This window comes from Solea senegalensis, linkage group LG18 (genome assembly GCF_019176455.1).
Source record: "Solea senegalensis isolate Sse05_10M linkage group LG18, IFAPA_SoseM_1, whole genome shotgun sequence".
Taxonomy (NCBI): domain Eukaryota; kingdom Metazoa; phylum Chordata; class Actinopteri; order Pleuronectiformes; family Soleidae; genus Solea; species Solea senegalensis.
Window position 1 is genome coordinate 11,942,431 of NC_058041.1, and position 25,473 is coordinate 11,967,903.

At 40.5% G+C, this 25,473-nt stretch overlaps 1 protein-coding gene across 2 annotated transcripts in view; it reads left to right on the plus strand.

Annotated features, from left to right (window-relative positions):
- The window catches only part of LOC122759470 (A disintegrin and metalloproteinase with thrombospondin motifs 3), a 39,788-nt gene that overhangs the window by 9,819 nt on the left and 4,496 nt on the right, over positions 1-25,473 (plus strand). Inside the window, exons 3-16 of one of the 2 annotated variants that reach the window (XM_044014363.1) lie at positions 3,236-3,392; positions 5,873-6,069; positions 11,352-11,435; positions 13,143-13,299; positions 16,529-16,634; positions 18,633-18,776; positions 18,919-19,051; positions 20,386-20,499; positions 20,656-20,804; positions 21,590-21,762; positions 21,922-22,055; positions 22,768-22,891; positions 23,481-23,561; positions 25,300-25,463. In XM_044014363.1, the coding sequence (XP_043870298.1) occupies positions 3,236-3,392; positions 5,873-6,069; positions 11,352-11,435; positions 13,143-13,299; positions 16,529-16,634; positions 18,633-18,776; positions 18,919-19,051; positions 20,386-20,499; positions 20,656-20,804; positions 21,590-21,762; positions 21,922-22,055; positions 22,768-22,891; positions 23,481-23,561; positions 25,300-25,463 (1,917 nt within the window). The remainder of the gene's footprint in view (positions 1-3,235; positions 3,393-5,872; positions 6,070-11,351; positions 11,436-13,142; positions 13,300-16,528; positions 16,635-18,632; positions 18,777-18,918; positions 19,052-20,385; positions 20,500-20,655; positions 20,805-21,589; positions 21,763-21,921; positions 22,056-22,767; positions 22,892-23,480; positions 23,562-25,299; positions 25,464-25,473) is intronic. The other variant, XM_044014364.1, reaches the window with a different exon arrangement.

Consider the following 25,473-nt stretch of genomic DNA (forward strand, 5'->3'; position numbering starts at 1 on the left):
ATAATCCATTTTGTGATTTACACGGAGACGGGCTGACATTATGCTCTCTGGAACCACATCACTAGCATTGCTAAAAATATGCTCATCAAATGTCACTGTTAACAACCTTGATGACTTATTGTTCCAGTCATTGGCTCTGCAGACATAATGCAGGACTGAAAATACCCACGTTTAACCAATTATTATTAAATGAATCATCCTATTTTGCACATTTATGTCAGATTAGACATTTATTTTTACATCATAAACTTGATAAATGCAGCTATGTGCAACAAATATTGATTTTGAAGTTTTTTGTTTTGCTGTTTGCTGTATTTATCATCATATTATCGGCTACAGCTACCCTGATTACTTGAGATCAGCACTGGCCATTTAAAAAAAAACACGCATATCATTCAACCTCTACCAATAATGTTACAAATTATTAAGATGATATTGAATTAACCTAAAATAATAACATTTTTAACAATATGAAACATAAACATAAAGCTAATCCTCAAATTTAGAGCTTGGAATTTGCAAATGATGTCCAGAATCTGATCAACCAGTTATATTAATGTAGCTACAAATCAAAGCTACATCAGTGCCTGTATAAATAAAGCTGATTTAGCACCCATTATTTAAAAAGAATTCAGCCTTTGAAACTCCAATCACTTTGTGTCTCCTTCCCAGTGTTCTTTCCGAGGCCAGACTTTATGGTGCAGTGTACATCTGTTAACATTTGGTAGGCCTTTCCAGATGCTGCAGCTCTCTGCCCTCACAGACCCTGCTTCACTTTCCACCCACTGCTGAAATAAGAGACTATAGAGGAAGTATTCTCGCATGTATTACTTGGCATTTCCTGGTCAGGGGCTGGACAGATTCTTCTACTCCTGTGAGTGCAGGAGCAGGCTTGACAGAAATATTGATTTGATTTATAATGAATAATCAAATGTAAAATATAAAAAAATATTGTGATAAGCTTTTTTCCTGACCCCTATTGACAGCATCCTGGGGATTGTGTTGTTTTTTTTGTCTTCTGAGCTGTGTTTATGTTTCTTTTCATTTTCATAAACACACACATAGATTTGAATATGTGTCTTCTTTACCAGGAAGAAGTGAGGATATAAAAACATATTTTCTCGAGAAACAAGACTGCAAGTAACACAAGAAATGTGTGTGCTTATATTTTATCTTGCTTTCAATGGGTGCTGTCAATGTCAATTACCACCACCCCATCGCTTCTTGGTGTGATGGTGTCACAATAGCACAATGTTCCCGGGATGGTTGTAATTATTTTTCTACCTTTATTTCCTGTAACTATATTTGAATACAATACAAATTATTATAGATTATATACTATTAGAAATATGTGTCTTTTTGTGTGTCTGAGTTTATGTCCTACTGCATGACGGTGCTCCCACTTTCATGTGATTGGTGTGGATGTAAAATGTTAGTCCAGGTGTAGGTCCAATGATTGACACGTCCACTCTGAGACAAACCCTGCCTCTTTCCTGATGTGAGAGCTCATGATTTCTATTCTCCCGTATAATAAGAGGGAGACTTACCCAGTAGCATTATGGATGATGGAAAAAACTTTCTTCAAAGGTTAATCACATACAAGCTAAAGGCTAACACATAAAGTAAACATGTTGATTTTACATTACCACAGCATGATATGTTGTATTCAGTCAGCCTTTGACAGTGCTGGTCATCCAAACAGCACTTTTACTTCCATATTCACTTATAAAAATATCTATGTGCTAGCGCTAGTGGAAAGAGGGTGTTGTAGGTGAGTGGCAAATGGTTATGACGTCACCCATAAGAATTAGCAATTTGTCTTCTGCCATGTTGGTGTTTTTAATCTGTAAGTTTTCATACTTGACCTGCAACCAGGCGTCTATAAGATGACACCAGCTGTCAGTCTACTGGTGTTAATTCATCCATCCATTGTCTACCGCTTTATCCTCCGCATGAGGGTAGCGGGGCTGAATGGGAACATAATTTACAAAATGAATATGCTGTTGAAGAAGACCTGAAGCCAGTGGTGGGTTCATTTCCCCATAGACTTCTGTTCAAACAGGGTTCTTTTAGCAGTTGCAAGCAAGTTAATGCTAACATGCAGAGGTTTGGGGACTTGAGTCACGTGACTTGACTCGTGACTGACATAAGTCGCAAATTTGAGGATATGAGTCTTGCTAACGTTGCTAATGTTGGTAAAAGACTCGACTTGAAATTCCACAAAGGAAGGTAAGACAGGAAGGCAGTTAGTTGCTATTTTAAGCTAACGCTAGTTAACGTCTTGGTGGGTCAAAAGCTGGTTAAGGTTAGTGCGCAAAAAGTGTTGTCGTTTTAGCCTAATATTTGAAATACATTTCCATGGTTTAATATAGGCCTAATGTCAGTATTCGCTACGTCTTAGGCTCTGTGGTTTAATTTATTTTCATTTTATTGTGAAAATAATGAATAAATATTACATCATTCCATCTTGTGGTGGCAGCAGTATTTGGAGCGAGGCTGTGAAAAGCACTGTGAAAACAAGTGTTGCTTGCTTCCACTTCTTTTCACCTTGGTTCCATGCTTTTAACTGTGAGGCATTAGTGTGCAGCGCTAAAAAAAAGATGCACACACTCAAAGTGATAAATACAGTACCTACAAAAACAGAGTGGATGTGATGAATTTAATTGTATTCACTTTGTGTTCTCATGAAAATGACCAACATCCCCACCTATTAGCAATAACAAATTGCCTGAGTCTAAGCTCTGTCATAATGGGTTTGATATGCCTCCATATGCATATTTAAGTGGTTATACAGAAATCCTGGCCCTTCTATTGTGGGTGTCACGTGTCACTACACCACACAGTTGCTCTCTGTGGGAAGCTGAAGATGAGTCTGAGCAGTGTCTGCTAATTAGTTTTTTTTATTGAACATCCCAGACTTAAATCAGGGCTTCGAAGGTTATCCAAGAAAAGGTTTTCTTTCAATAAATCAAAAACACATAAAGCAGATGAAAACTTGCGGCTGATTTAGACATTGTAACTCATCATCTCGTTCAGGGTGAAATCATAGTGACACTCAGTAAATCTTGGTGAATGGCTTGTAGGGCCCCAAATTGTGTCTACCTGCGTCATTTCCCATATCCAGGCCCTCTCTAAATCCTCCAATTGATCAGGCACGCTATAATTACTGGCTCCAGTGGAATTACTGTCCTTTGAAGGAGGAGGGCCGCACTAATTTGGAGCCCTTTTTTTCCAGGCAGGTCTGATCCGGACTGATAATGGGGAGTTTTTCATCGAGCCCCTCGAGAAGGGCCAACAGGACGTGGAAGTGAAGGGGCGGGTCCATGTGGTTTACCGCAGGTCAGCCATTAAGCGGGAGACAGGCCAGCGGAGGGAGGACCTCCATAATGAAGGTAGGCAAAGACTGTGTGTGACGTCAGTGGAAACAAAAAGCACCGTGCGGGTTTTTGTGAGTGTGTGTGTGTGTTTTGACTGTGTGTGAGTAAGTGCATATGTTATAGTGCATTTTCTTTTTTAATTTATGTGTATAATTATAAGCAGAGGTTTGAATCTTAAATTTAGATGACTGAGGAGACACGTGCAAATTCAAAAATATCCCGTGCTGCTGTTGAGCACAGAAGCAGCAGTGCTGCTTTTTGCTCACTGCTGTGAAGCAGTACTTATGGCACATTATATGAGGCTCTATTGAGCATCCATTTGCTGTGTTGTAACCAAGGACAAAGAACAACAATGAAGCTCGCATAGAAATAGCATATGTAAGACACTGAGTAATAGTATATATGAGTAAATTGAAACGATCCTCTTTCAAGCTGCTTACATCAAGCTGATGTTGTGTTTTGGCCAACTCTACTCTAGTGTTGTAGAATATGAACTCCCTTTTTGAAGCCTCGAGATTCTCGATTTGACCTATGCTGTGTGGTGCTATGTTGAGGTTTCGCAAGCAGACGTTCAGAGGAGTCACCTGCAACCAGGCTCCATTGGACAATACCAGCTGTCAGTCACACTCACACTGTATGTGCGGTGCTTGACTGTCTATTTGCCTCTGAATGGAAACATACTGGTCTATGTGAATACAATTGAATGGAATTGAATTAAAAACATGTTAATTGTGAGGCTACACGCACCACTGTAATCACTTAACCCTCCTGTGCTCTTAAGAGTATATGATGTATATTTATGAAGCTCAGCAGCTGAGGCAGTATCCACTAAACCACCTGGTAGTGTGAGGAATGCTGGGCTCCAGTGGTAGTACTTAGGATAGAGGAGGGATGGAGGGGGGGGCAGTGAGGAAAAGTGGGGTGACCTTTCCATCACAGTCGCATTGACTCACCTCCATCATGAATTCTTTTTTTATTACTTCCTTGCCACTACAATAGCTTGAGCATCTGGTTGATGATTTTTTTATTATTATTATTTCACTCGCTTTGCCATTGTGCGTGACTGTAAAACTGATGACTGGGTCTTTTCACTCTCGGATTCTTACATCCGGAGCAACAATTTGAAATTTTTAATGAAGTGACTCATTCACATTTTCCAAGCTTCCTGTTATATTCAACTTTATCTTCACATGCTACATTCTTGTGTGAAGTGACGCAGCTGTATAATGCGGGACTGACATGCAGCTGGGGAAGGGCTTGATGTGATCTTCTTATTTTTTTCTTTTCCTTTTTCACGACTTGTTTGTGTGCTGCTCGTGTTGCATAATGCAGCTTTGTTCTTTCACTGATAATGCGATGATATTTTATGTTCCGTGGCACTCATTTAGAGTCTCTATCCATGCTTTAATTTGTGCTATGTGGGCACAAGTGGTGTGTTACAGGCTTGCAGTTATTTTAGGAATAATTTCAGTGATTGATGACTCTGTTAACTGTATCCCAGTTGTTAAAAATGGCTTTTACAGAACCCTGAAATTATAATTCACTATCCATATTCTGCATGCTATCTCTGAAAGGTGTCCAAACCATTCTCTGAAAAGATAATCATGTGTATCGAGTGTCACATTTGACATGTCGTCTGTGAAATTAAGTGTGCATTTCAAATGACCGAAGCCGATTGATTCTGCTATCGACATTCACACATTTATGACGCGTTAATGGTTGAACACTCTGTGACTGACGATGATCACTGTGTCAACGTGGTATAATAACGTGTGAGCCCATTCATACCTGCATCAAGCTGTGCACATTTCATTTGTTTCATTATTCAGGATGCAGGACGTTGTGTAATAATCCTTGTTAAACAATGACTTGTGTCTTTGCCATTTTCTTAAAGAACTGCTGCTGAAAACATTTTGCACCTGGTATCTCACCGTGTGTCTTTTAGACCATTATTGCTCAGCTTTGCCTTTGATGTGCTCTCTGCAAGCTTTTCTTTTTATCGCCTCTCCGGTGTCTTACATAACACATGTTAGAATTACATTTTTACTATTTCAACTGTGTGCTCCAAACTAGAATTAGAATTAGTGAGACACAAAGCTATACAATGACCATGTCCATGCACATGCATTAAAACTGCTAAACTGTTTTATCACGTGATCGGATGTTGTTTCGAATCAGTGAGTCCGTTCTGAATGCACGTGTAGTACAACACTGTCATGTTTGGTTAGGAAATGCACCTCTGGCTCCTGTCCACTGAGTGATGGGTCCAATGGGAACATTCTGACCAAAGATAGAATGCCTTACAAAATATAGTTATAATATCTGCAGCCCTGCCAGAAACCCCAAAGGATTCCACCTGCTCATCCTCAGACTGTTGTTTTATGTCAGGCTTGACACTGACATACAGCCACTATCCATGCAGCTGAAATAAGAGAATACATATACATTCCCGTAGTGCGTTCATTGACTTGTTTATGTGCTGCTCATATTTGCAGTGGCAGACTTCGGGATCGCTGACCTCCCTGCGGCTCTGGATCTCGTCGAACATAAACTGTCTGAGTCTGAGCGCAAGAGGAGGCACACAAAGAAAGACGACTACAACATCGAGGTCTTGCTGGCGGTGGACGACTCTGTGGTGCGCTTCCATGGCAAGGAGCATGTGCAGAACTATGTTCTCACACTCATGAACATAGTAAGTTTGATCCCGAAACATTTACAGTACTGTGCAAACGTCGTAAGCCACCATTAGATGTGTAGCATATATGATTATTTCATCTTTTTTGGGGGGGAGATGCAGCTTCTACAAGCTAAGTTGTCAATTGTTTAGCGTGACACTGAAGAGCAGCAGGGCTAATTGGGATGCCACACATGGACTATATTCATTCAAGGCAAAATAGTTTGAAATTCAAAAATCATTGCCACATGATGTCATTTTGTATCTTAATTTAAAGCTTTTAGTGCTCACCTATGCATGTTATGAGAAAAAAAATCATCAGTGTGCAATATTCTGAATCTAAACACATTCATTACACCAGATTTATTCATGCTCAAGCATTACATACACATGCTGAATGAGTTTAACTCATAGGATGCTTGCTAATGTATACAAGTGCATGTCCATAAATAGTGGAAAATACTCTTTCAGGCCTCCTTCCATCAAAGGGGATTTATTTTTCTTTTGATCCACAGATTGGGTAATGATTGCAGTTGTAGAAATAGGCATGATATGAAACATCTAATGACTAACACTGGCATTCTCATCTTTATATACCTGTGGGTTTTTTTTTGCCTGCTTGTCCTCTCTGACATCAGACCTTGCCACACTTTTACCTCAGACCCCTGCTCTCTCTAACTGTTTGTGGATTATCAATGAGGTGGGGGGAAAACTCCCAGCTCATTCATTCCGGGTTCCACCAGCTCCTGCCACCCTAATCTACTTACTGGGCCTAAATCCCCAAGTCAGATTTTCACAGGATGCTGGTTTCACTCTGTAACAGTTACCATTTGGACCCTGCATGGTGGTCTGATTAGCTGCCTTAGACCAACTAGAAAGTTGACTAGGAGCTGTGCAGGGCAGTCACATAAGCCAGTGCCAGAAGTCCTCTCATACTGCCAATCTCTGCTCACATGAAATGAAGTGTTTATTTAATTAGGAAATTATATCCACATTCTGTCCCCAACATATTTGGCAGGGAGAAAAGCCTGATGTTAATGATCAACATTATTATTCAACATCAGTTTAGTGCTCTTGGGGGAGTGTAATTCAGAACATCTCACATCACTGGCGTGAGAAGTAAATTTGAGGAAGTCCTTAGTTATGAAACTGTTGAGTGTGAAAGTGAAAAGTAATATCTATGTTGATTCGAAAGCAGACAATTGTGCTATTACCAGAAAGAAAGGAGCCGTCTTAACAAAACACTTTAGCTCCACTTGTAAGCAACAGACTTGTTGTGTCTGTGAAGGTTCTGCCTGCTCAAATCCTCTCAATCCTGGCTCTGTGGCTTTATTATGTGTAGCACCACCTGGAGAAACTCTCCCAGAGGGATTGATTATTGAACATCCTGTCTGCATAAAACCAAGGTGGCTGCTGTGGTGCCTGCTGCACAATGGCTGTGTTGTTTGAGCAGGTTTTGTGCATGTCTGTGTGATGCAGTACCAAAGCCAGTGACACCTTGTGCCTGCAGACCACAGCTGCTTCTCTCATTTTTTTAGCCACAACAGTCCAATTCCAGTGATCTTTGTGCTCCTCCTGGCTTTGCAATTATCCCCGTGTCTGCAGGGTTGGCCCCATATCTCAGCAGGACTCAAGAAAAAGGTTTTTGAAGATTCAGTGCATTGACCTCAGGAAGAATCTGTGACTTATGTGTTAACAAAAGTCATCATAGAAGTTTTATGACCATTTAATGCTGCCCTTATTTTCTTCAACAGCTTCTCTGTTTAAGGTCCAAAATATACAGTACATAGGACAGTGGAGACTAGTTGAGGAATTTGAGTTGGTAACAAATCTGGGAGAATTTGGGGTCACTGGAGTGCTCTTTGCAGCATTTATTGACCTGAATAGGCTTCTGTGAATGGAATATTTGCTTAAATGCCTTGGGTGTAACCCGGCGTCCCAGAGCAAATTTGGACTCAAGCCAAGACGGCCTTTCTTCAGTGACAGAGCTTTTGTTCTCCTGGGCCATCATTTTACTGAAGAGAAAGCTAACTGACACACCTGTAGTTGTTTAGCAGAAGGAGCTTTATTATGTTTGCCATATTTGGACCTCCTGGGCATGTCAGTCTTTTGTGAGCCTTCATAAGTGCAGAAACTGAAAACGTCTCGTAAAGACTGTGTTTCGAGATAACACAGCATGACTGGGGTAAAAGAAATGACACCTAGGAGAATTTAGAGAACCCAATATGTCGCTGTAGCTCCTCGTAACTAAAGAGAATGAAGAGCAGAGACTTTATAATATGAGAAATAAGTGCTGAACAGTCATGTGTTTGTTTAAACATCATCTTGGCCATACGGATGGGTGGATAACACTGCAATTCTGTAGATACATTGTGTCTGGGTTATTCATTTCCTAAATTACTGCATCTGGAGAGATTAAAACTTATGAACAGAAATAACATTCAAGCCTTAATGATACCATTGGACTTCGCCACAGGATTCATGTGAATCATCAAGTGACGTAAATGATCTGATGACCTTTGGAAGATGATTGTTGCATGTTACTGACCGGTGCTCAAATGAAAGTGATATTACAGTACATGCTGGAGAGCATATTTGAATACATAGAAATAGAAAAATTTATTTCTGCACTCGCATAAAATGAACACAGAATTCCACATGTAAGAATGGTTGTTTACATCAAGAAGAATTGATGCAAACAATTTAACAATTAATTAAATTTGAATTAAAACATGCAAAAACAATGCCAAGAGGATAAATTAGAATTTTTACAGATGGAACTGATTGTTGTTTTGTGGGAGGCTGCTCATAATGTTTTTGTTGCCACAGTAAAAACATGATGTCCCCTTGGTTTTGCCTGAAAGAACAAATTCTGATGAAGTGAAATATGAAACTAATAAGTGATAGGCACGATCCTCCGCAGTCAGGAACACACCAAAAAAAAAACAGAGTGAGCGAGCAGGAGTAGGACAGTGAGGAGAAAAAGGTCAAAACTCCCATAAGGTGTTTTCAGACTAGGGCCAGTGTTTGGTTGAGAAAACAACAAAAGTGGCACAAATGTGCCGACTGAATATCTTCCTTGTTAAAATTCACCAAAACTTTAACATTTTAAGGAAAAGTGGAGACAGAAGCTTTTTGGGTGATTTGATTGATTCATAGCAACGAGGACAAGATCGAGTGTTTTTCAGACACACTTTTAATTAACTTTCTTGGTGAAAATTGAACAAGGAAAAAAAACAAGCTATAGCCTGAAACTGTTTCACATTTCATTGTTTTAAGCTGGAAACTTAACTTAAAATATGACCAACCCAGAATTAAACATTGTAATAAATTACATTATTCATGACATAACTCACATTACCACTTTTCTATGCATTTTAAATCACCTCAGGTTTTGTGTTGGTGGTGTGCATCTGAAAAGTGCACATCTCAGTCTGTGCAGTTGGATTTGTCGAGCTGTATGATGACTCTGAAGTGTAATCATTGCACGTCAATTATTTCAGCGTTGTTTCCGTGGAATCACATATGGCCATTTTCTTTTTCTGTGTCACAGCTAATGTTTCAAAATGAGCCTCAGCTGTCACTGCAGGAGCAGGATTCAGAACAATATATCACAAACAATTTACTCAGCAGCCAGTGACATGTCTCAGCAGATCATTTACAGGTGTAAATTATCCAGCTAATCATGGCTTAGTTCTGTTTAGCTTCCTCATTTTCAGGATGTGTGCTGGTTCACTGTTACACTGCCTTCAATGGACTGAACAGATCCATAGATCAGTAACACCTGTGCTTCTCCTGCTAAAGCATCAAAAGTGTCATAATGGCTGCTGTACGAAGGGCCCATTAAACTGTGAAATACTCCTTTTTTACTCTATTTACCAACATGATGAAGTGCTCATTCATCTCAGGTAAATAAACTGAAAACAGGTTTGGTACAAATGAGCAGCAACAAAAAAAAAAGACAAACGCAATGCAAAACAACAAGGTTTGGGTCATACGCAGGGAAAACAAAGGGGAATGCTGGAAAACTTAGAGAGAAGACAAACAGAAGAGCATGGAGCAAAGGGAAAACACATAGGCCCAAACATGCAAGAAAGAAAAACATTTACATTTGAAATTTGAACAGTATAAAACATATTTAGAGTGATATTTGTTTGAGTTTTTGTCCAAAAACAGACCAAAAAATAGAACCTATGTACAGGCATTTTTGCAACTCTCTCCTCTCTGGTGACAATAACGCTGATTTGCTGGCTTCCTGCAACAGCGTGAGTCAAATTACTGTAATAAACACATATTTGCTTTGATGACCGTTGTGTAATTACGGTAATGCAAAGTGCACTTGCGCAAACATGTCGTCTGCGATGTGCTCAGTGTTAAAGGGTTAAAGAACTCTATTGTTTACCAGTCTGTATGTGTGACTCTTTGTTAGTTACAATCCACAATCAGTATGACTAAGTGATGAATGGAATAAAATATAGTTTCTCTCATTTTCCACATCACTCAAACGCCACAAAGTGACACAGCTGGTAAACCTTGTGGAGCTATTACTATTTGATGAACATTGAAACAGGATTTGTAGGGGATCCCACCTTGTGTCTGGGTTAAGCATTTAATCATGACAGCATTTTCATGAAGCCAAATAACATTCCTGGGTCAGGCTTCATTGCTGTTGCAAAACAAATGCCTGCTTAACTGGACGGATGCCAGTGGGTGACACCATATTCCGCCATGATTTCACGCTTGCTGTGAGAGGCGAGATAAAGACAACCCACCCTTATTGTTTAGACAGCCGCTGCTTCAACTCTATGGAAGAAGCAACGGACACTGCAGGTTCCAGCAGATTTTAGATACAGTAAAGCAGATTGTTTCTTGTTGTAAAGCAAGTATAAACACTAATCCCCAGGAGAAATGAGTGAATGGGAGAAACTGTATTCACCTCTGTATCTGTTGCTTCTGCAGCTTCTCTGTCTGTAAAAAAATAAGTTCACTGCCTGAATTCTGAACATCTGCTGGTTACTTTAGATAGTTAGAAAAACATGGACTTACTCTTACTTTACTGCTTACTAACATCCATCCAACCCTAATTGTTGTTTTCTAACAGTTGGATGAAACTCTTGCTCAAACTAAGTTTAGTTTTTCCAACTTGTGCTTTTCTTCCCACTGACTGCCTGCTGTTCCTCACTCAGTGCCAGAGTGAATTGTGCTCAGTGCTGTGGGTTATCTTTAGTCATCAAATGCAGAACGTCTCCCTTTTCCATTCCCGTCAGTGACACATGATGTTCATTCTTTTCCCCCCTCAGGTTGATGAAATCTACCACGATGAATCTTTGGGAACCAACATCAACATCGTCCTTGTCCGCATGATAATGGTCGGATACCGACAGGTGCGTGATGTTACATGTTTTATTTTTGGTATTTTCAGTATGAAACACTGTTTTTTATCAGTGTATTATATTGTTGTGTGACAACACTTCACACCTCCAAAGTAAAAGATTTAAATGGTGACGATTGAAATTTATTTCAATGTTATTTGTATTGTATTCAAAATAACCTTTAAAAACCCTACATTGCTGCATTAATAGCAACTGACATTTGAGATTTTGATACTAAAACATTGTCACAATTAAAATGTTTCAAGTCGGTTAGTAATAATTATCACAGATTTCTCTATGTCTGATTTGCAGTACGCCAGTTGTCATGGATGCTCTGAACAGCACCTACTCAGTCTTGTCCAGAACTGATGGAGCACTTATTACATCTCACTTATTACATCTCAAAGTTAATCATTTTCAATTTAAAACTGTGAATATAGGACTTTTAATTTGAAAGCTCTCTAAAACTGTGCCATCACAATGTCTGATTTGCAGTATGCTAGTGGATATAAATGTCCTGAACACAACCTAGTTAGTCCTGGTCAGAATGCAGAACGCTGTTTTTAAGACCACAAACAAGACAGAATTTAAATACTGTACCATTGATGTTTTCATTGCTGCTCAGAAGCAGCTATTGCTTATTTCAATAACTCAATTTTTTTTTTATTGCAGTGTGACTGGAGGTAGTAATCGTTTGCTGTTGACTGCACATATTTTATTATGCTTATTATTCTATTTTTTCTCTCCTGCAGTATTTTGCATAAAATAGTGTACACATGATGACTGGAGTGTCCAGAGTTACCGTGGCCGATGAAAAACGTGGTGCGGTTGGATTTTGGACACATAATTCCTTTCAAGGTCATTTATTCAGTCCATTGCAAATGCAAAAAAAAATAATTCAGCACAGAATAAAAGGAACTATGTGTCCTACTTTCCATCAGCCAAAACCTAACCTGCTCCTATCAACTTTGACCCCTCTCTGGTCACAGCCGGGCCGTCAAAAATATTAATATACAAAAATAACCACCAAATAATGGCAGTTAGATGCACTGATTCTTGCTGGTGCTGCGTTTTGCATTTGGCAACCATTCTGTCTGGTTGCCAAAGCAGAGAGAATGTGTTTACATATGACCACTTTGCTGAACTCTGCGTCACCAGCACATGCTCAGAGAAGAAAGAAACAAAGATTTCTGTTCATTTCCCCCCCGGCTCCACATTCTGTTTTTGAGCAGTGGTGTTGTTGTTGTTGTTATTCTGAGTTTTGTTGTTTCATCAGATAAACATGCACTAACACTTAAGGATAAATGCATTTCCACAGTTTGCACTTGGAAATAATGTGATCATAAATCACTTGTGACACTCTATGCCAGTTTGAGAAAAAACACACACATGGGAGGGTTTGTGTTCATAATTCAAATCTGGCGCATCACATATACACTTCTGCCTTTCACTTCACTGCTAAGAGAACTTAAAGGTTGCCATGCCATTTCATAACAGCAAGTCTGTGAACTGATGTTGAGCACAGGAGTGCAACAGATGTCTCCTATCTGTGAATTGTCCGGAAATGTTATCTAAAAGTTATTCACATTGAGTGTGACGGAACACCTGAACTGAATGGGTAAACAGAAGTCAATGTAATGCCTCTGAGAGAGCACTGACAAACAGAGCGATTCGTTTTTAATTCACACTTGAGCGATAAAATGTCCTCCGTCTCTGCAGTCGATTAGCCTGATCGAGCGCGGCAACCCGTCCCGCAGCCTCGAGCAGGTGTGTCGGTGGGCCAACACGCAGCAGCGCCGCGACCCTGACCACGCCGAATACCACGACCACTCCATCTTCCTGACAAGGCAAGATTTTGGACCTGCAGGTATGCAAGGTACTGTATTTTTTCTCGATCGAGGCCTGTGCAGACTGAGTGCTGATATCTACTTCCATTCTCAAAGGGGTTGGCTTCAAGTCTTGCCCAGGTAAGGTCAACGGAAAACATAAATGTCAAGGCTGCAGATGAGGTCATGAACCCAGACCTGCCTGCGGTAATCTCAGAGAAAATTTGTTTATTTAGCAGCTTTCCAAAAACCTAGCTGACTTGACATTGATGCCACCCTGGATATGAACGACTGATTTTGCTGATGAAGGTTTTTGGCATGTAGAGGAAAAACAGAAATGACTGACACATGTTTACTAACTGTTCCTTTTTTTTAGTTTGGAAACAATTAGTTTGAACTCATCTTCAAACTGTGATTAAGAACTTTGAACTGTGGAGGGCAGCATTACACCTCTACGTGTAAAGCCTGCCGGAAATTATTTAAAGTACTTGCCTACACTCCCATATTCACTGTTATCGATCATTCTCTATTCTAATAATACATGTATGCAATTGTTAGGAGATGTTTTGCACCGTCCGTGTTCTACATGTTCAGTACGTTTCCATGCATGGTTAATTGCACTAATACACTAGCCCAAGCGCGGAATCAATTTATTTAATTCATTGTGTAATTAGGTCATTTCGGGTTTAGCTGGCGGCTAGTTGTAAGCATGTCAAGGGCCATTCAGAGTCTTTCCACCATCCATGAACTTGAATTATTCAATTCTATGTGCTGCCAGAGCATAAAGTTGCTCCAAAAAGTGCGCCCGTGTGGATGTTATTGCGACTGCATGTATCCAGACTGTAGTGATTGACTCTGGGTGTGTTAGCCTGACTAAGTCTGATGTAGTGCAATTTAATTTGGACTAACGTGTTGACGTGTATTATTTTAAAAATCCAGTTTTCATTTCCTTGTGTGGTCATGGAAACGTACTGAGTGTGGCATCTGTCTCACCGTATATTTCTTCTTTTCAGCCCTTCAAAACAAAATTTGAAGAGAGACTGCGTCCACAGTGAACAAAAATCCTCTGTGCTCAAGCTCAGTATCTTGCATTGACCTGTGTGTATTTTTATCTTTTAAGCACACGTGTCATGTTTAGAGGACAACCCGAGGCTAAATGGTTTGCTTGTCACACCTCCCGATGTTGCCATAGCTGCAGCTGGGTTGTGTTCCCAACATGCCACGTTTCTATGGCACCTTGCACCGTGCTGGCTGGGCTCAGTGCTGAATTACGGGGTCAAGAGCAGACATCACACTGACGTGACAAAGCTTTGCTGTGAGATGGTAGATTCTATATCCAAACACAGGCACCGGTATAGAACGACGAAAACCTGGATATATGGTGTCAAATGGAGTCAAAACAACACAGTGAATTTAAAGTGATCAGCACATACACAACACTCATTTCCTGTGATTTCAAGTGTTTTGTATTCTTCCCTGCTCTTATTTATTTCATGTGAAGTATGTCAAGTATTCGAGAGAGGTCAGCCATCTCTCTCCTCACGCATGACATCAGCACAAGAGAAATTGATTTTTGAAGCCAGCTGCTTTTTATGTGTGCAAAGTTCCCACTCTCCTCATTGTGAGAATTCTTCTAAATCCCTTTTATCTGCCTTGAAAATAACGGGTCACACTCGACAACTGCTTTTATGTTTCACTGTTTAACTTGCAAACCCCCAGCCATAGAGCCATCAGCCACGTGGCCTTCATGAAGTGAAATTGCTTTCTGCTATGACTCAAATACCTTTGCTGCAGAGGTTTCTCTTTAAGAGTTTTTTGGTATTTTTTATCACTGGCTGTCTGTCTGCTGCATTTTCTGCTTTTTACCTGCATGCCAAAAAGGTCTTCTCATGGTCAGGAAGCATGAAAGATAATCTGAAAGCTGCCAAAAGAAGGCCAAAATGTAAGCGATCCTCTGGACCAAATCAAACACGCTTAGCTGAATCACTGCACACCTCTTGATCGAGTTATGTTTAATGATTGTGCTTTGCTTGAAAGTTTGTTGTCCTGGTGGCAGTTGTTGTCATGCCATGCACATGCTGTATCTGCTGGGTAACGATGGCAGGCTCCCGAGCTCACTGTTGTACTTTGTTGGACTTTTTAAATGTAAAATAACGACATGTTCACAACAAAACTGTCACGAAAGAGCTCCAGCCTCCTGACACCGTAAAAAAAAGGAATATCGTAACAGGCGGGCCACAAGCAAAAATGTGGCCTACCAGCAATGCTACACAACAAGTACATTTTCTTTTATTTCACAGTCTCTGCGCAACTGACACAAACATCACTATTATCTCTGTTTTGTCAGCAGCATTTGTAATGAAAATGTGTGACCTTTGGACGTGAAAGACAAACTACAAAATAGCTTAAATGCAATAAGTCAGCAGTCAAGTGAACTATTTAAACCTATACATATATATATATTGTATATGGGCCACACATTTAAACGGTAACAGAGCAAAATCTCTTTAGAAAAAGATTGGTGAGAGCAAATGTAAAAAATTCACTTGTGTCAGATTATGTGTCACTTCAGCTGGAGGTATGTCCCTCGTACTAAAATCCTGAACACTGACACACACATGGAACAACTTAACACATTCTATAACGGTGTGTTCCAAATTCCAGATGTTTTTTTTAATACTTTTTTTGTCTTTTTCATAGATTTTGATAATTTTCTCGTCCACTATCTTAGAAAAAAGTTGGCCCCACTTTATTATTTTCAAACATTGTAAAACGTTTAATATTCTAACCACAGTCTCTTGCCCAAGGTCATCTGATTTGGCCCCAGCTCACCCTGAATGAATACGTGGTCGAAAATGAATGAATGAATTATAATGCTATTAGTCAAAGCCTGAGAATGTACTTTATATACAACATGGTGTTAAATGCAGGCCGACTTTAAACATCACTGACGCTGCATTGTTTCATACATGAATGCATAAATAAAACAGGTTTGTCTGGCACATTATTCACGGATGCTTTCTTAAGTGACGGCTCACCCTCCCTTCAGCTCACCGTGTATATTTCGCATTGAAAGAATTTGCTCTATGACATCACAGTGTTAGCAGAACTAAAATATGACTGTGACAGTCCGCCACACAAAGAGACCTTTTCCGCCACTGCTGGCATATCATTTATGAGCCAAAGTACAATGACCACATTGAGAGACTGCAGGAGAAAACCCTGACCTTCATCCTCGTGCTTGATTATTAGGGCTGTGTGGCCTTGTCTCTCGCTCAGGTTATGCTCCAGTGACAGGGATGTGCCACCCACTGAGGAGCTGCACTCTGAACCATGAGGATGGCTTCTCCTCCGCCTTTGTGGTTGCTCATGAAACCGGCCATGTGTGAGTAATCGCATTATAATGAAAGGACCCTAACTGTCTGTCATAAAAGGGATTGTCCTTTAACATGGTTCAGGTTGGTTTTAAATCCGACCGTGTACTCTGGTTATTCAAAGGATTCCAGCGCTTTATGAAATTCGTCTTTGAAGAACTTCAATTGGATTTGATGAATAATACGTTGTACTCAGTGGGAAATCATGTGCTGTGCATCGTGTTGCTTCTTTAGATGTTTTATCACATGACTTGTTTTGAGGGAGCTACTATTGCCTCCTCCTCTTGACATTTTAGCAAGATGTATTCTGCTCTACTTTTGTCGCCATCACGGCAATAACGTAGTAGTTTTACGAATACATGTATGAGTACACGAGGGCAACATAAGAGGTATTATTCCAGCTTCTGTCTGGACTGCCTATTGGTCTATATTTTGTATGTTTGTAATCCTCCTTGCGACCTGGTTTAAAGACATTAGAGCGAGCATGCAGCCCAGCAGGCACCACAGTTCCAATACTCCAGGTTCCAGGTACTTGAGTAGTCCATTACACATGTTGCATACTCATCCATGTCTGTTCCATAGCCCTAATATGTGGATGCAATCTTACTTCACAGTCAGTGCTGGCAGAACTATCTTATAGTATGAGCAGCTCACTAGGTTGGAGATGTGGTTATTGTCGCATGTGACTTGGCACTGAAATATATAATAATAATCATAATAATAATAATATATGGACATCTAATTCAACAGTGGTCACTGTCTACGTCAGGGCGCTGAGGGCATAGTGAGTGATTGGTGGTGCATGTATAATGTAGAGAGGTGTTAATATTCTGCTGAAACACCCATTGACTCCTAATTACCTGGCACGTCCAGCCACTGCAGGTTGCATAATGTTGGTTGTGGGTTGAGGGTTGTGTCAGACAAGTGTGGAAAACAGCTTTAAAGTAGATCTTTATACATTTAGTGCCAATATTAACATATCAATGTCTGTGTGAGTCAGTGTAAAATAAAAGGCAACCACTGAAAGATGACTTTGATAGCTTTCGTCACAAGAATTAGAAAATAAAATGTAAAATATCCTCTCAGCTCACAGCAAATTCATTTTCCTAAACTTTCCTCCTACTACTCCTGTCTGTAATTAAGTCCATCTCTTAGTAATAATTATGTGACAACAATAATAACTGCATCTCTGTCTGTTGAGCTGTAATCTCGCTCACAAGCAGCTTCTTCTTGCAGCGGTAAGCTACAACTATACCATGTTACTCCCGGTTCATGTCACACCAGTGCACATCTGGTGTGTCAAGATGCCTGAATGCCTCGTTGAGCAATCAAGTACTTCCTTAGGTTCCCTTCTCCTCCTTCTCCATCATACTGTATGATTGAAAGGGCTCTAATAGGAGGCAAATGATCAACCTCTAATTGCTGAATTATTCTCAGTGGGGAGACGACATGGTAAATGAGGGCAATGTGCTGAGAGGGAGTTTGGCGTGGAAATGGCACCTGTGGAAGGTGATAAGCATTAGATTGCTTCCAGGGGAGCTATTCATCTGTGTAATTCATTTCAACGCACTTCCCAACCATGTAAGTCAGGAAGTTTACTTAATGGATCAAATCACACAAAATCCATGTGCCCGTGCCAATTTTGTTCTTGTGCACAGCCGTGATACTCGTTATCACGTGTTACTGTTTATTTGAATACAGTGGCATGAAGCTGGAGACGATCTAGTTTAGATTAGATTAGCAGGGTACAGCCAGAATTTTCATGCCTGGTGTGAACACTTCTGCTTAGTACGTGTGATTTTATCGCCAACGGCTGACAAAGGTCTGAACAGGTCCTATAAATCTATCTGAGCCCGTTTTTTTTCTTCACGAAGATGTATTTTCTCACCAGGGATCAAAGGTGTTTACAGATGCTATGAGAGAAGGATAAAGGTTATGACATGGATTAGAAAAGGTCTGAGCTGAATGAGCTCCTCCTGTTCAATAAACCTTTTTTTTCTTCACATTAGGCTGGGTATGGAGCATGATGGCCAGGGGAACCGCTGTGCTGATGAGACCAGTATGGGGAGCATCATGGCGCCACTTGTCCAAGCAGCTTTCCACCGCTATCACTGGTCACGCTGCAGCAAACAGGAGCTCAATCGATACATCCAGTACATGCTGCTTTTCTAGTTCCATGGGGTTTTCATGGAGTTCATTTATTGATTTTTCTTAGATACTTTTCCTTTCTCTTCCGAGAGACCTCACATGTTATTACACATTATGAACGTGTGATGCTCTTCTTCTTCTTCTCAGCTCATATGACTGCTTGCTGGATGATCCCTTTGAGCACAAGTGGCCTAAGCTTCCCGAGCTCCCAGGAATAAATTATTCAATGGATGAACAGTGCCGTTTTGACTTTGGAGTTGGTTATAAAATGTGCACTGCTGTAAGTCACAACCGTTCAACATTATAGTGATTTATTGATTCACATTTGTATTTATTCTCCCTTTAGTCCGCAGAAACTCTGTACTCCCTGCTCTTGAAACTAATATAATGTATGGCATAGCATTAGGAGCAATAAAATATGCACAATAACATTTAGGAGAATTATAAAATCTGTTCTGTACATAGTCTATAACTTAGGTCACTAATAAGATCATTGCAGGTCTGATCTAGACCAAGACACTGTCCTAAACCAACCTGGACCCATAAATCTGTGATAATCGCCGCATTTTGTTGGAGCATTTGTATTTGAACTGATGCAGCTTTTCTAACCATGTGATGATACTCACACCGTCATATCAGTAAATTGGAGGACACACCTGAGCAGAGTCAGCATGGCAGAACATCTTTTCTTTTCACATTCCCCTCGTCTCAATCTAGTGAGCAAGTGAACCGTGCTGATTCTTTCTTTCCAGAGAATAGCGCTCTCTTCTATTTTTACCACAGGCCGCGTGTATTACAAAGCAAAAATATAGAAGAAAAATATTATCTTTTTTTTATCAGTTTCACAGTCACAGCTATATCTGTCGCATATGCTTCAAACACACCCTGTTCCCATTTCAAAGTAAAAGCTTTCTTTTCCCTGAAATATTTGCTGGGCTAAAGGATGCACAGTAAACAAAGTATAATTGCAAACCCTGCGTGTCACAAATAAGTCACTTCACATGGTGTAATCTGAGAAGAGAAATTTTTTTTTTTTAATCTTATCTATAGATAATAATCTCTATTTCAATAGTGACCTGGTCGAAATGTCAACATTACTAAATAGACATATTCAACTGTCACACTCGACAAATAAGTAAAAGCAGGGCATCCAACCAATACAGGATAAAGGACAAAATCAATTATGATACAGATGAAGTTTCTAAAAATGGGCTTGCCAACAAATTAGAAGCAGTCACATCGACCATGGGAGTTACTCTCAATCCTTCAAAATCAACACAGAGATCAGTTTTGACAATAGCTCACTCTGTAAGTTATTCCATATTGAGGCAGTAGCTCCCTTCATCCCTTCATGCTCCCTTGAGCAGCATTTTGGACATTGACATTGACATGGCACCTTTGCTTGAGGACATTTTCTCCATCTGAACCAACTGGGATTTTATTCTCTACCACACGTCATGGGAATTGAAGGAATTCAAACACACATAGATTAGACCCGAACAGCGCGGGTGTATCTTCCTCTTAACTGCATGATGAATTTGAATGTGTTTGTCTATTCATCTATGTTTCCTCCATGAATAACCAAAAATGTGCTCTGTGCTCATTTTTCTGTAGTTTCGCACTTACGACCCTTGCAAGCAACTGTGGTGCAGTCACCCTGACAACCAGTACTTCTGTAAAACCAAAAAAGGGCCACCAGTGGATGGAACAGAGTGTGCACCAGGAAAGGTAGGAAATGTCAGAGATATTATTGTACAATGATGGCAAAGTGAAGCAGTCTGATGCTAAGAGGAGGAGGAGGAGGAGGAGAAAATGTCAGAAATGCCTACAATAATGATCATGTGTTAGAGCTTTTCGGTCTTTAATTCTTTGTCTTCCTGTCAGTGGTGTTTCAAGGGCCATTGCATTTGGAGGTCTAGCCAACAGCCTCAGGGTCACGATGGCAGCTGGGGCTCCTGGTCAAAGTTCGGCTCCTGCTCCAGAACTTGTGGAGGTGGAGTTCGCTCACGCAGCAGACAGTGCAACAACCCTCCGTGAGTAGTGTGAGAGTGGGGGAGCGTGCTGTCCTCTGGGTGGCAAAAAGAAAAGAGACACCCATGAAAACAAAATGGAATACTTGTTCAGTGGCCAAATAGTTTATGTCATCTGTTGAACAGTAGAGCCAGTTTTTAATCCAGTACTAGACTTGATCATTTAAAGCTGCTGTCAGTGAAACGCTTGAGTATCAAGGCTGTGTGTAGGATTTGTGGCCTGATATTTGTAAACACAGCATAGGCAAAGTTGGCCCCTCCTCTCTTCTCTGATAATAAACCTGGTGCACACTGGCTGTGTGCACGCCATGGAACTGTGCCTGGAACGGCTTTTCGTAGGCGGGCATGTAAATAGATTAAGTCACTCACACTGCCTCAGATCCAGACACAGTAGCTGGTTATTGGATGAAGGATATCAAAAAGCTGCCGCCCAGAAATGTTTTCGACCCAGAGCAAAAATAATTCTTGTGGCTTTTAGGTGAATATTCACGAGGCAAAGTATGGACGAGGGAAGTGAAGGCATCATCACTAACATCTCCTTTAACTTTTAAGTGACCAGGGGTCTGTGTATGCATTATATCTCAGGATATAATATATCATCTGTCGTATATTCAAAAGTAAGATAAATGATTGAATACAATTGTGATTTTATTTATTGCTTTCATTGCTTCTTACTCTGCAAAGTACTTTGTTGCGTTGTGTGATTGTGTTTTGAGGATTTAAAAACTATCCTGATCTATCCCGGAAAATATCTTTAAAGGCATTGTTTTGTGTTTGCCATCGATCAGGCCTGCGTATGGAGGCCGAGACTGCCCTGGCTCTACTTTTGACTACCAGATGTGCAACACTGAGGAGTGTGCTGGGCCATACGAGGACTTTCGTGCACAGCAGTGCATCCAGAGGAGCAACAAATACCACAAAAACATCAAGCACACATGGCTACCATATGAGCACCCAGATGGTAAGTCTGTGAAGTGTGACGCAAGGTTGGTTCCGGCTTTGTGAGGTGAGCCTAAAAGTGGATGGATGATCTGTCCGCCGTGTCCCGTGTGTTGATGTCTTTATCACATTTTGACAATCTTCGGGTGAACCATGGTGCGTTTTTTTATTGTGTTTTCAGAGAGTCGCAAGTGTGAGCTGAGCTGTAAGTCCAAGGAAACAGGAGAGATAGTGTTCATGAACCAGGTTATGCACGACGGGACGCATTGCAGCTACTCAGAGCCCTTCAGTGTATGTGCCCGAGGAGAGTGTCTGGTATGTCTTTATGGAAACTTAATGCACTGACATACACAACAAATTTGTAGACACGTAGTACATCACATAATACTAGTATATAAGTAGTATAATTACTAGGGGTGCAAATGGCTGGACAACTCATGATATGATTCATTCCACAGTGTGTCATTATTAAATAATTGCAATGATTCTAATGTGATTTATAGACAGTATAAAAAATGTAATGAATGTGTAACAGTTATGTTCTGTAATGAGTCAGCTTTAAGCTTAAACTTGCAGAAAATGTCTTCCCTTAGCATGGGATGAAGGTGAAAACAGCCAAGTACAAACATAATCGTCACTCTTTTGTTAAGCTTCCGTGGGGACTTTGATGACGAAGATGGTGACACAGATATTTGATTACTTAACCATAAACTCTTATGAAGGAAATCGTGTTCACTTCTTCACTCTGCTTTATCACAAAAATACAGATGTTATTTCGTCTCAATTTTCACCTTGGGCATAAAGTTTGGATTTTCATTTGCTGTCGTCCAGTCACGCAATGTTTTGGCTGCGCTCTGTTATGTCTGGGTGTGTTTCCAATATCCATCCGCTTAAACTAGGCACCCAACCAAATGTGTGCTGCATTTTCCCATGCCATCAGTTTCCCTGAGGTGAAGTCTGTATAAAACACAGACGTAGATTTACCCTGGTTTGATTAACAGTCTTTGTCCTTTCCCACTTCACATAGCATGTTGGCTGTGACAAGGAAGTCGGCTCTTACAAACAGGAAGACAAATGTGGCGTGTGTGAGGGTGACAACTCACACTGTCGCACTGTGAAGCTGACACTCACCAAGACACCCAAAAAGAATGGTAATTATGAGCTCAATCAGCAACATCTCAGTCTTCTGTAATGCGCCACAGCGTAGACTGTATACGCCACAGCGTAGACCAGGGGTGTCAAACATACGGCCCGGGGGTCAGAACTGGCCCGCCAGAGGGTCCAATCGGCCCACAGGATGAATTTGTTAAAAATTCACACTAATCTAAACGTAATGTCAAATGCTCCAGATACCCGTGACTAAATGTTTGTGCCTTTATAGATCCAGTGTGGTGTGTAAATAGTAAATTTAGGCATGATACTGTTGAAATTGCACTTATATTTCTCAAGAAATTTCATGTTTTGTAAAATTATCCTTCAGTAAATGTAAAACAAAGGAGAAAAAACAAAGGGGTTCTTGTTGTTCATAGGTTATTATGCTATATTTTACTATTTTTACTGGTCTGGCCCCCTTGAGATCAAATTGTGCTGTATGTGGCCCCTGAACAAAAATGAGTTTGACACCCCTGGCGTAGACTGTATACGCCACAGCATCTTCAAACAAAGTTAAGAAAGAGTGGTTGATTACTACAGTGTACGAGGGTGTCAGCTTTACCATGCTGTTCCTGTTTGTCTTAACAGGAATGCTGAAAATGTTCGACATCCCAATAGGAGCTCGGCACATTGTTATTGAAGAGAATGATACATCGCCTCATATAATTGGTGAGTTCCAAATGGCTTTTACATTACATTACGTTACATTACATAACATTACATTACAGTAAGTGCTTCAAGTAAGCCAAACTATAAAGTGCTAGTCATAAGTGCGATGTACAAGTAAGTGCTTGCCTTTTTTTTTTTGTTATTGTCGTTGTGTTAGTCGGGGTAGAGTCAAAAGAAATGTGTTTTTAGTCAGCGGTGGAAGATGTGGAGGCTTTCCGCTGTCCGGATGTCGATGGGGAGCTCGTTCCACCATTTGGGAGCTAGGACAGCAAACAGTCTTGAGTTCTGTGAATGCCTCTACGATCCTCTCAGTGAGGGGGCAGCAAGCCGGTTTGCTGATGCAGAGCGGAGAGCTGGGTTGCTGCTGGGTGGACATAGGGCGAAAGGGCGGGGTACAGCCCCCACAGGTTGCCAGTACATCAGCACCCTCCCACCATGATTTATGGCCAGTGGTATAAAGGTGCAAGAGGGTGCCCGTCTATCATGGAGCCAACAACTTCCAGAAAAGAAAAAGCAGAAATATAGTGATCAGGATATACGTCTCATCTTTATCCTGCTCTGATGTCTGCTGCCGTTCTCTCGTTTCCAATATGCAGTCAAACGCCATTGATTGTACTTGATTTCAGAGGTGAAAACCTGCAGTTTCCATACATAAATTGGAATACATATTCAGTCGCTTTTGATGAATTTGCACCAGACAGCCACAGTCTCCTTGAGACTCCATGATTGTATATGGATGAGATGGAAAAACAGTTCTCGTCTGGCAGTCAGTATGCTAGTTTAATCATGTGCCGTTTGTTTTTACATACCATCCCACAGTTTCAGGTGTAGCTTATGTTGCAGCAGAAGGAAACGTAAAACTGGTGGGAGCACGTCTATACATCTGCCCTATAGTTGAAGTAGTTAGTAGTAGCGTGATTGTCATTGTATTGACATATATTAATGTATATATATCTATATCTATATATACTTTCACAGCTGAAAGAAATATGCAAGACAATATGAAATATGAAAAAATAGCTTTGAATCTTAAGCTTAAAGGTCAGTGTAAACATAGTCAGGAAGTGTATAGCACGTGCTAATTTGCTGTTATGGAAAGGATTATTTACTGTTTTTTTTAAAATTGGGTCAGATACATTGCCATTTAAAAGTGGCTCCTTGTATATAAATGTTGGTAAAAACTGCCAACATTTTTAAACTAAGTAGTGAAAAGGACATTTTCCTGTGGTGTTGGCTGATGTCTTAGTGGGGTTTGAAAATATTTGGAGTTGCTTTGTCGCTGCAGCCTTTGCAGTTAAAGCACTGAGCATTATGTCAAAGGTTCTTCAGGTATGTGTAGTGATGACACTCTAATATTGCTCTGCTCACAACAGCTCTCTGTACGACTGACGAGAGTGAGTCAACACATCACAGTGGTGTTCCACTAAACCCTGCCTCTCCTCTTTTCTCCACTGTTTTCCTTTCTGGCTTTGATTAGCTCATGGGAAGAAGAGATGACACACAACTTGGAGGAATTGCTGTTGGCTCACCACAACACCAAGCATCTCAAAATACATACTGACACATTTCTCTTCTTAAAGGAAAATCACACAGTTGTCTGGCGAGCGAGGGTCGACTCAGAATTTCTGTTCAATTTTTAAAAGAGATTTTTAATGTAATTAACAAAGAGAGTGCATGGTGCGTGCACATTCCTTCACACCACACATGCATGAATTCTGTTTTCCCTCTTTGCTGACAGCTGTGAAGAATCAAGTAACTGGGAACTTCATACTGAATGCAAAAAGTGAAGACGCTGAATCAAAGACATTCATCGAAAATGGCTTACAGTGGGAGTATTCCATTGATGGTGAGAAGGAGACCCTTAAAACATCTGGTCCTCTGCATGAAGGCATTATAGTTCTGGTGAGTGGGA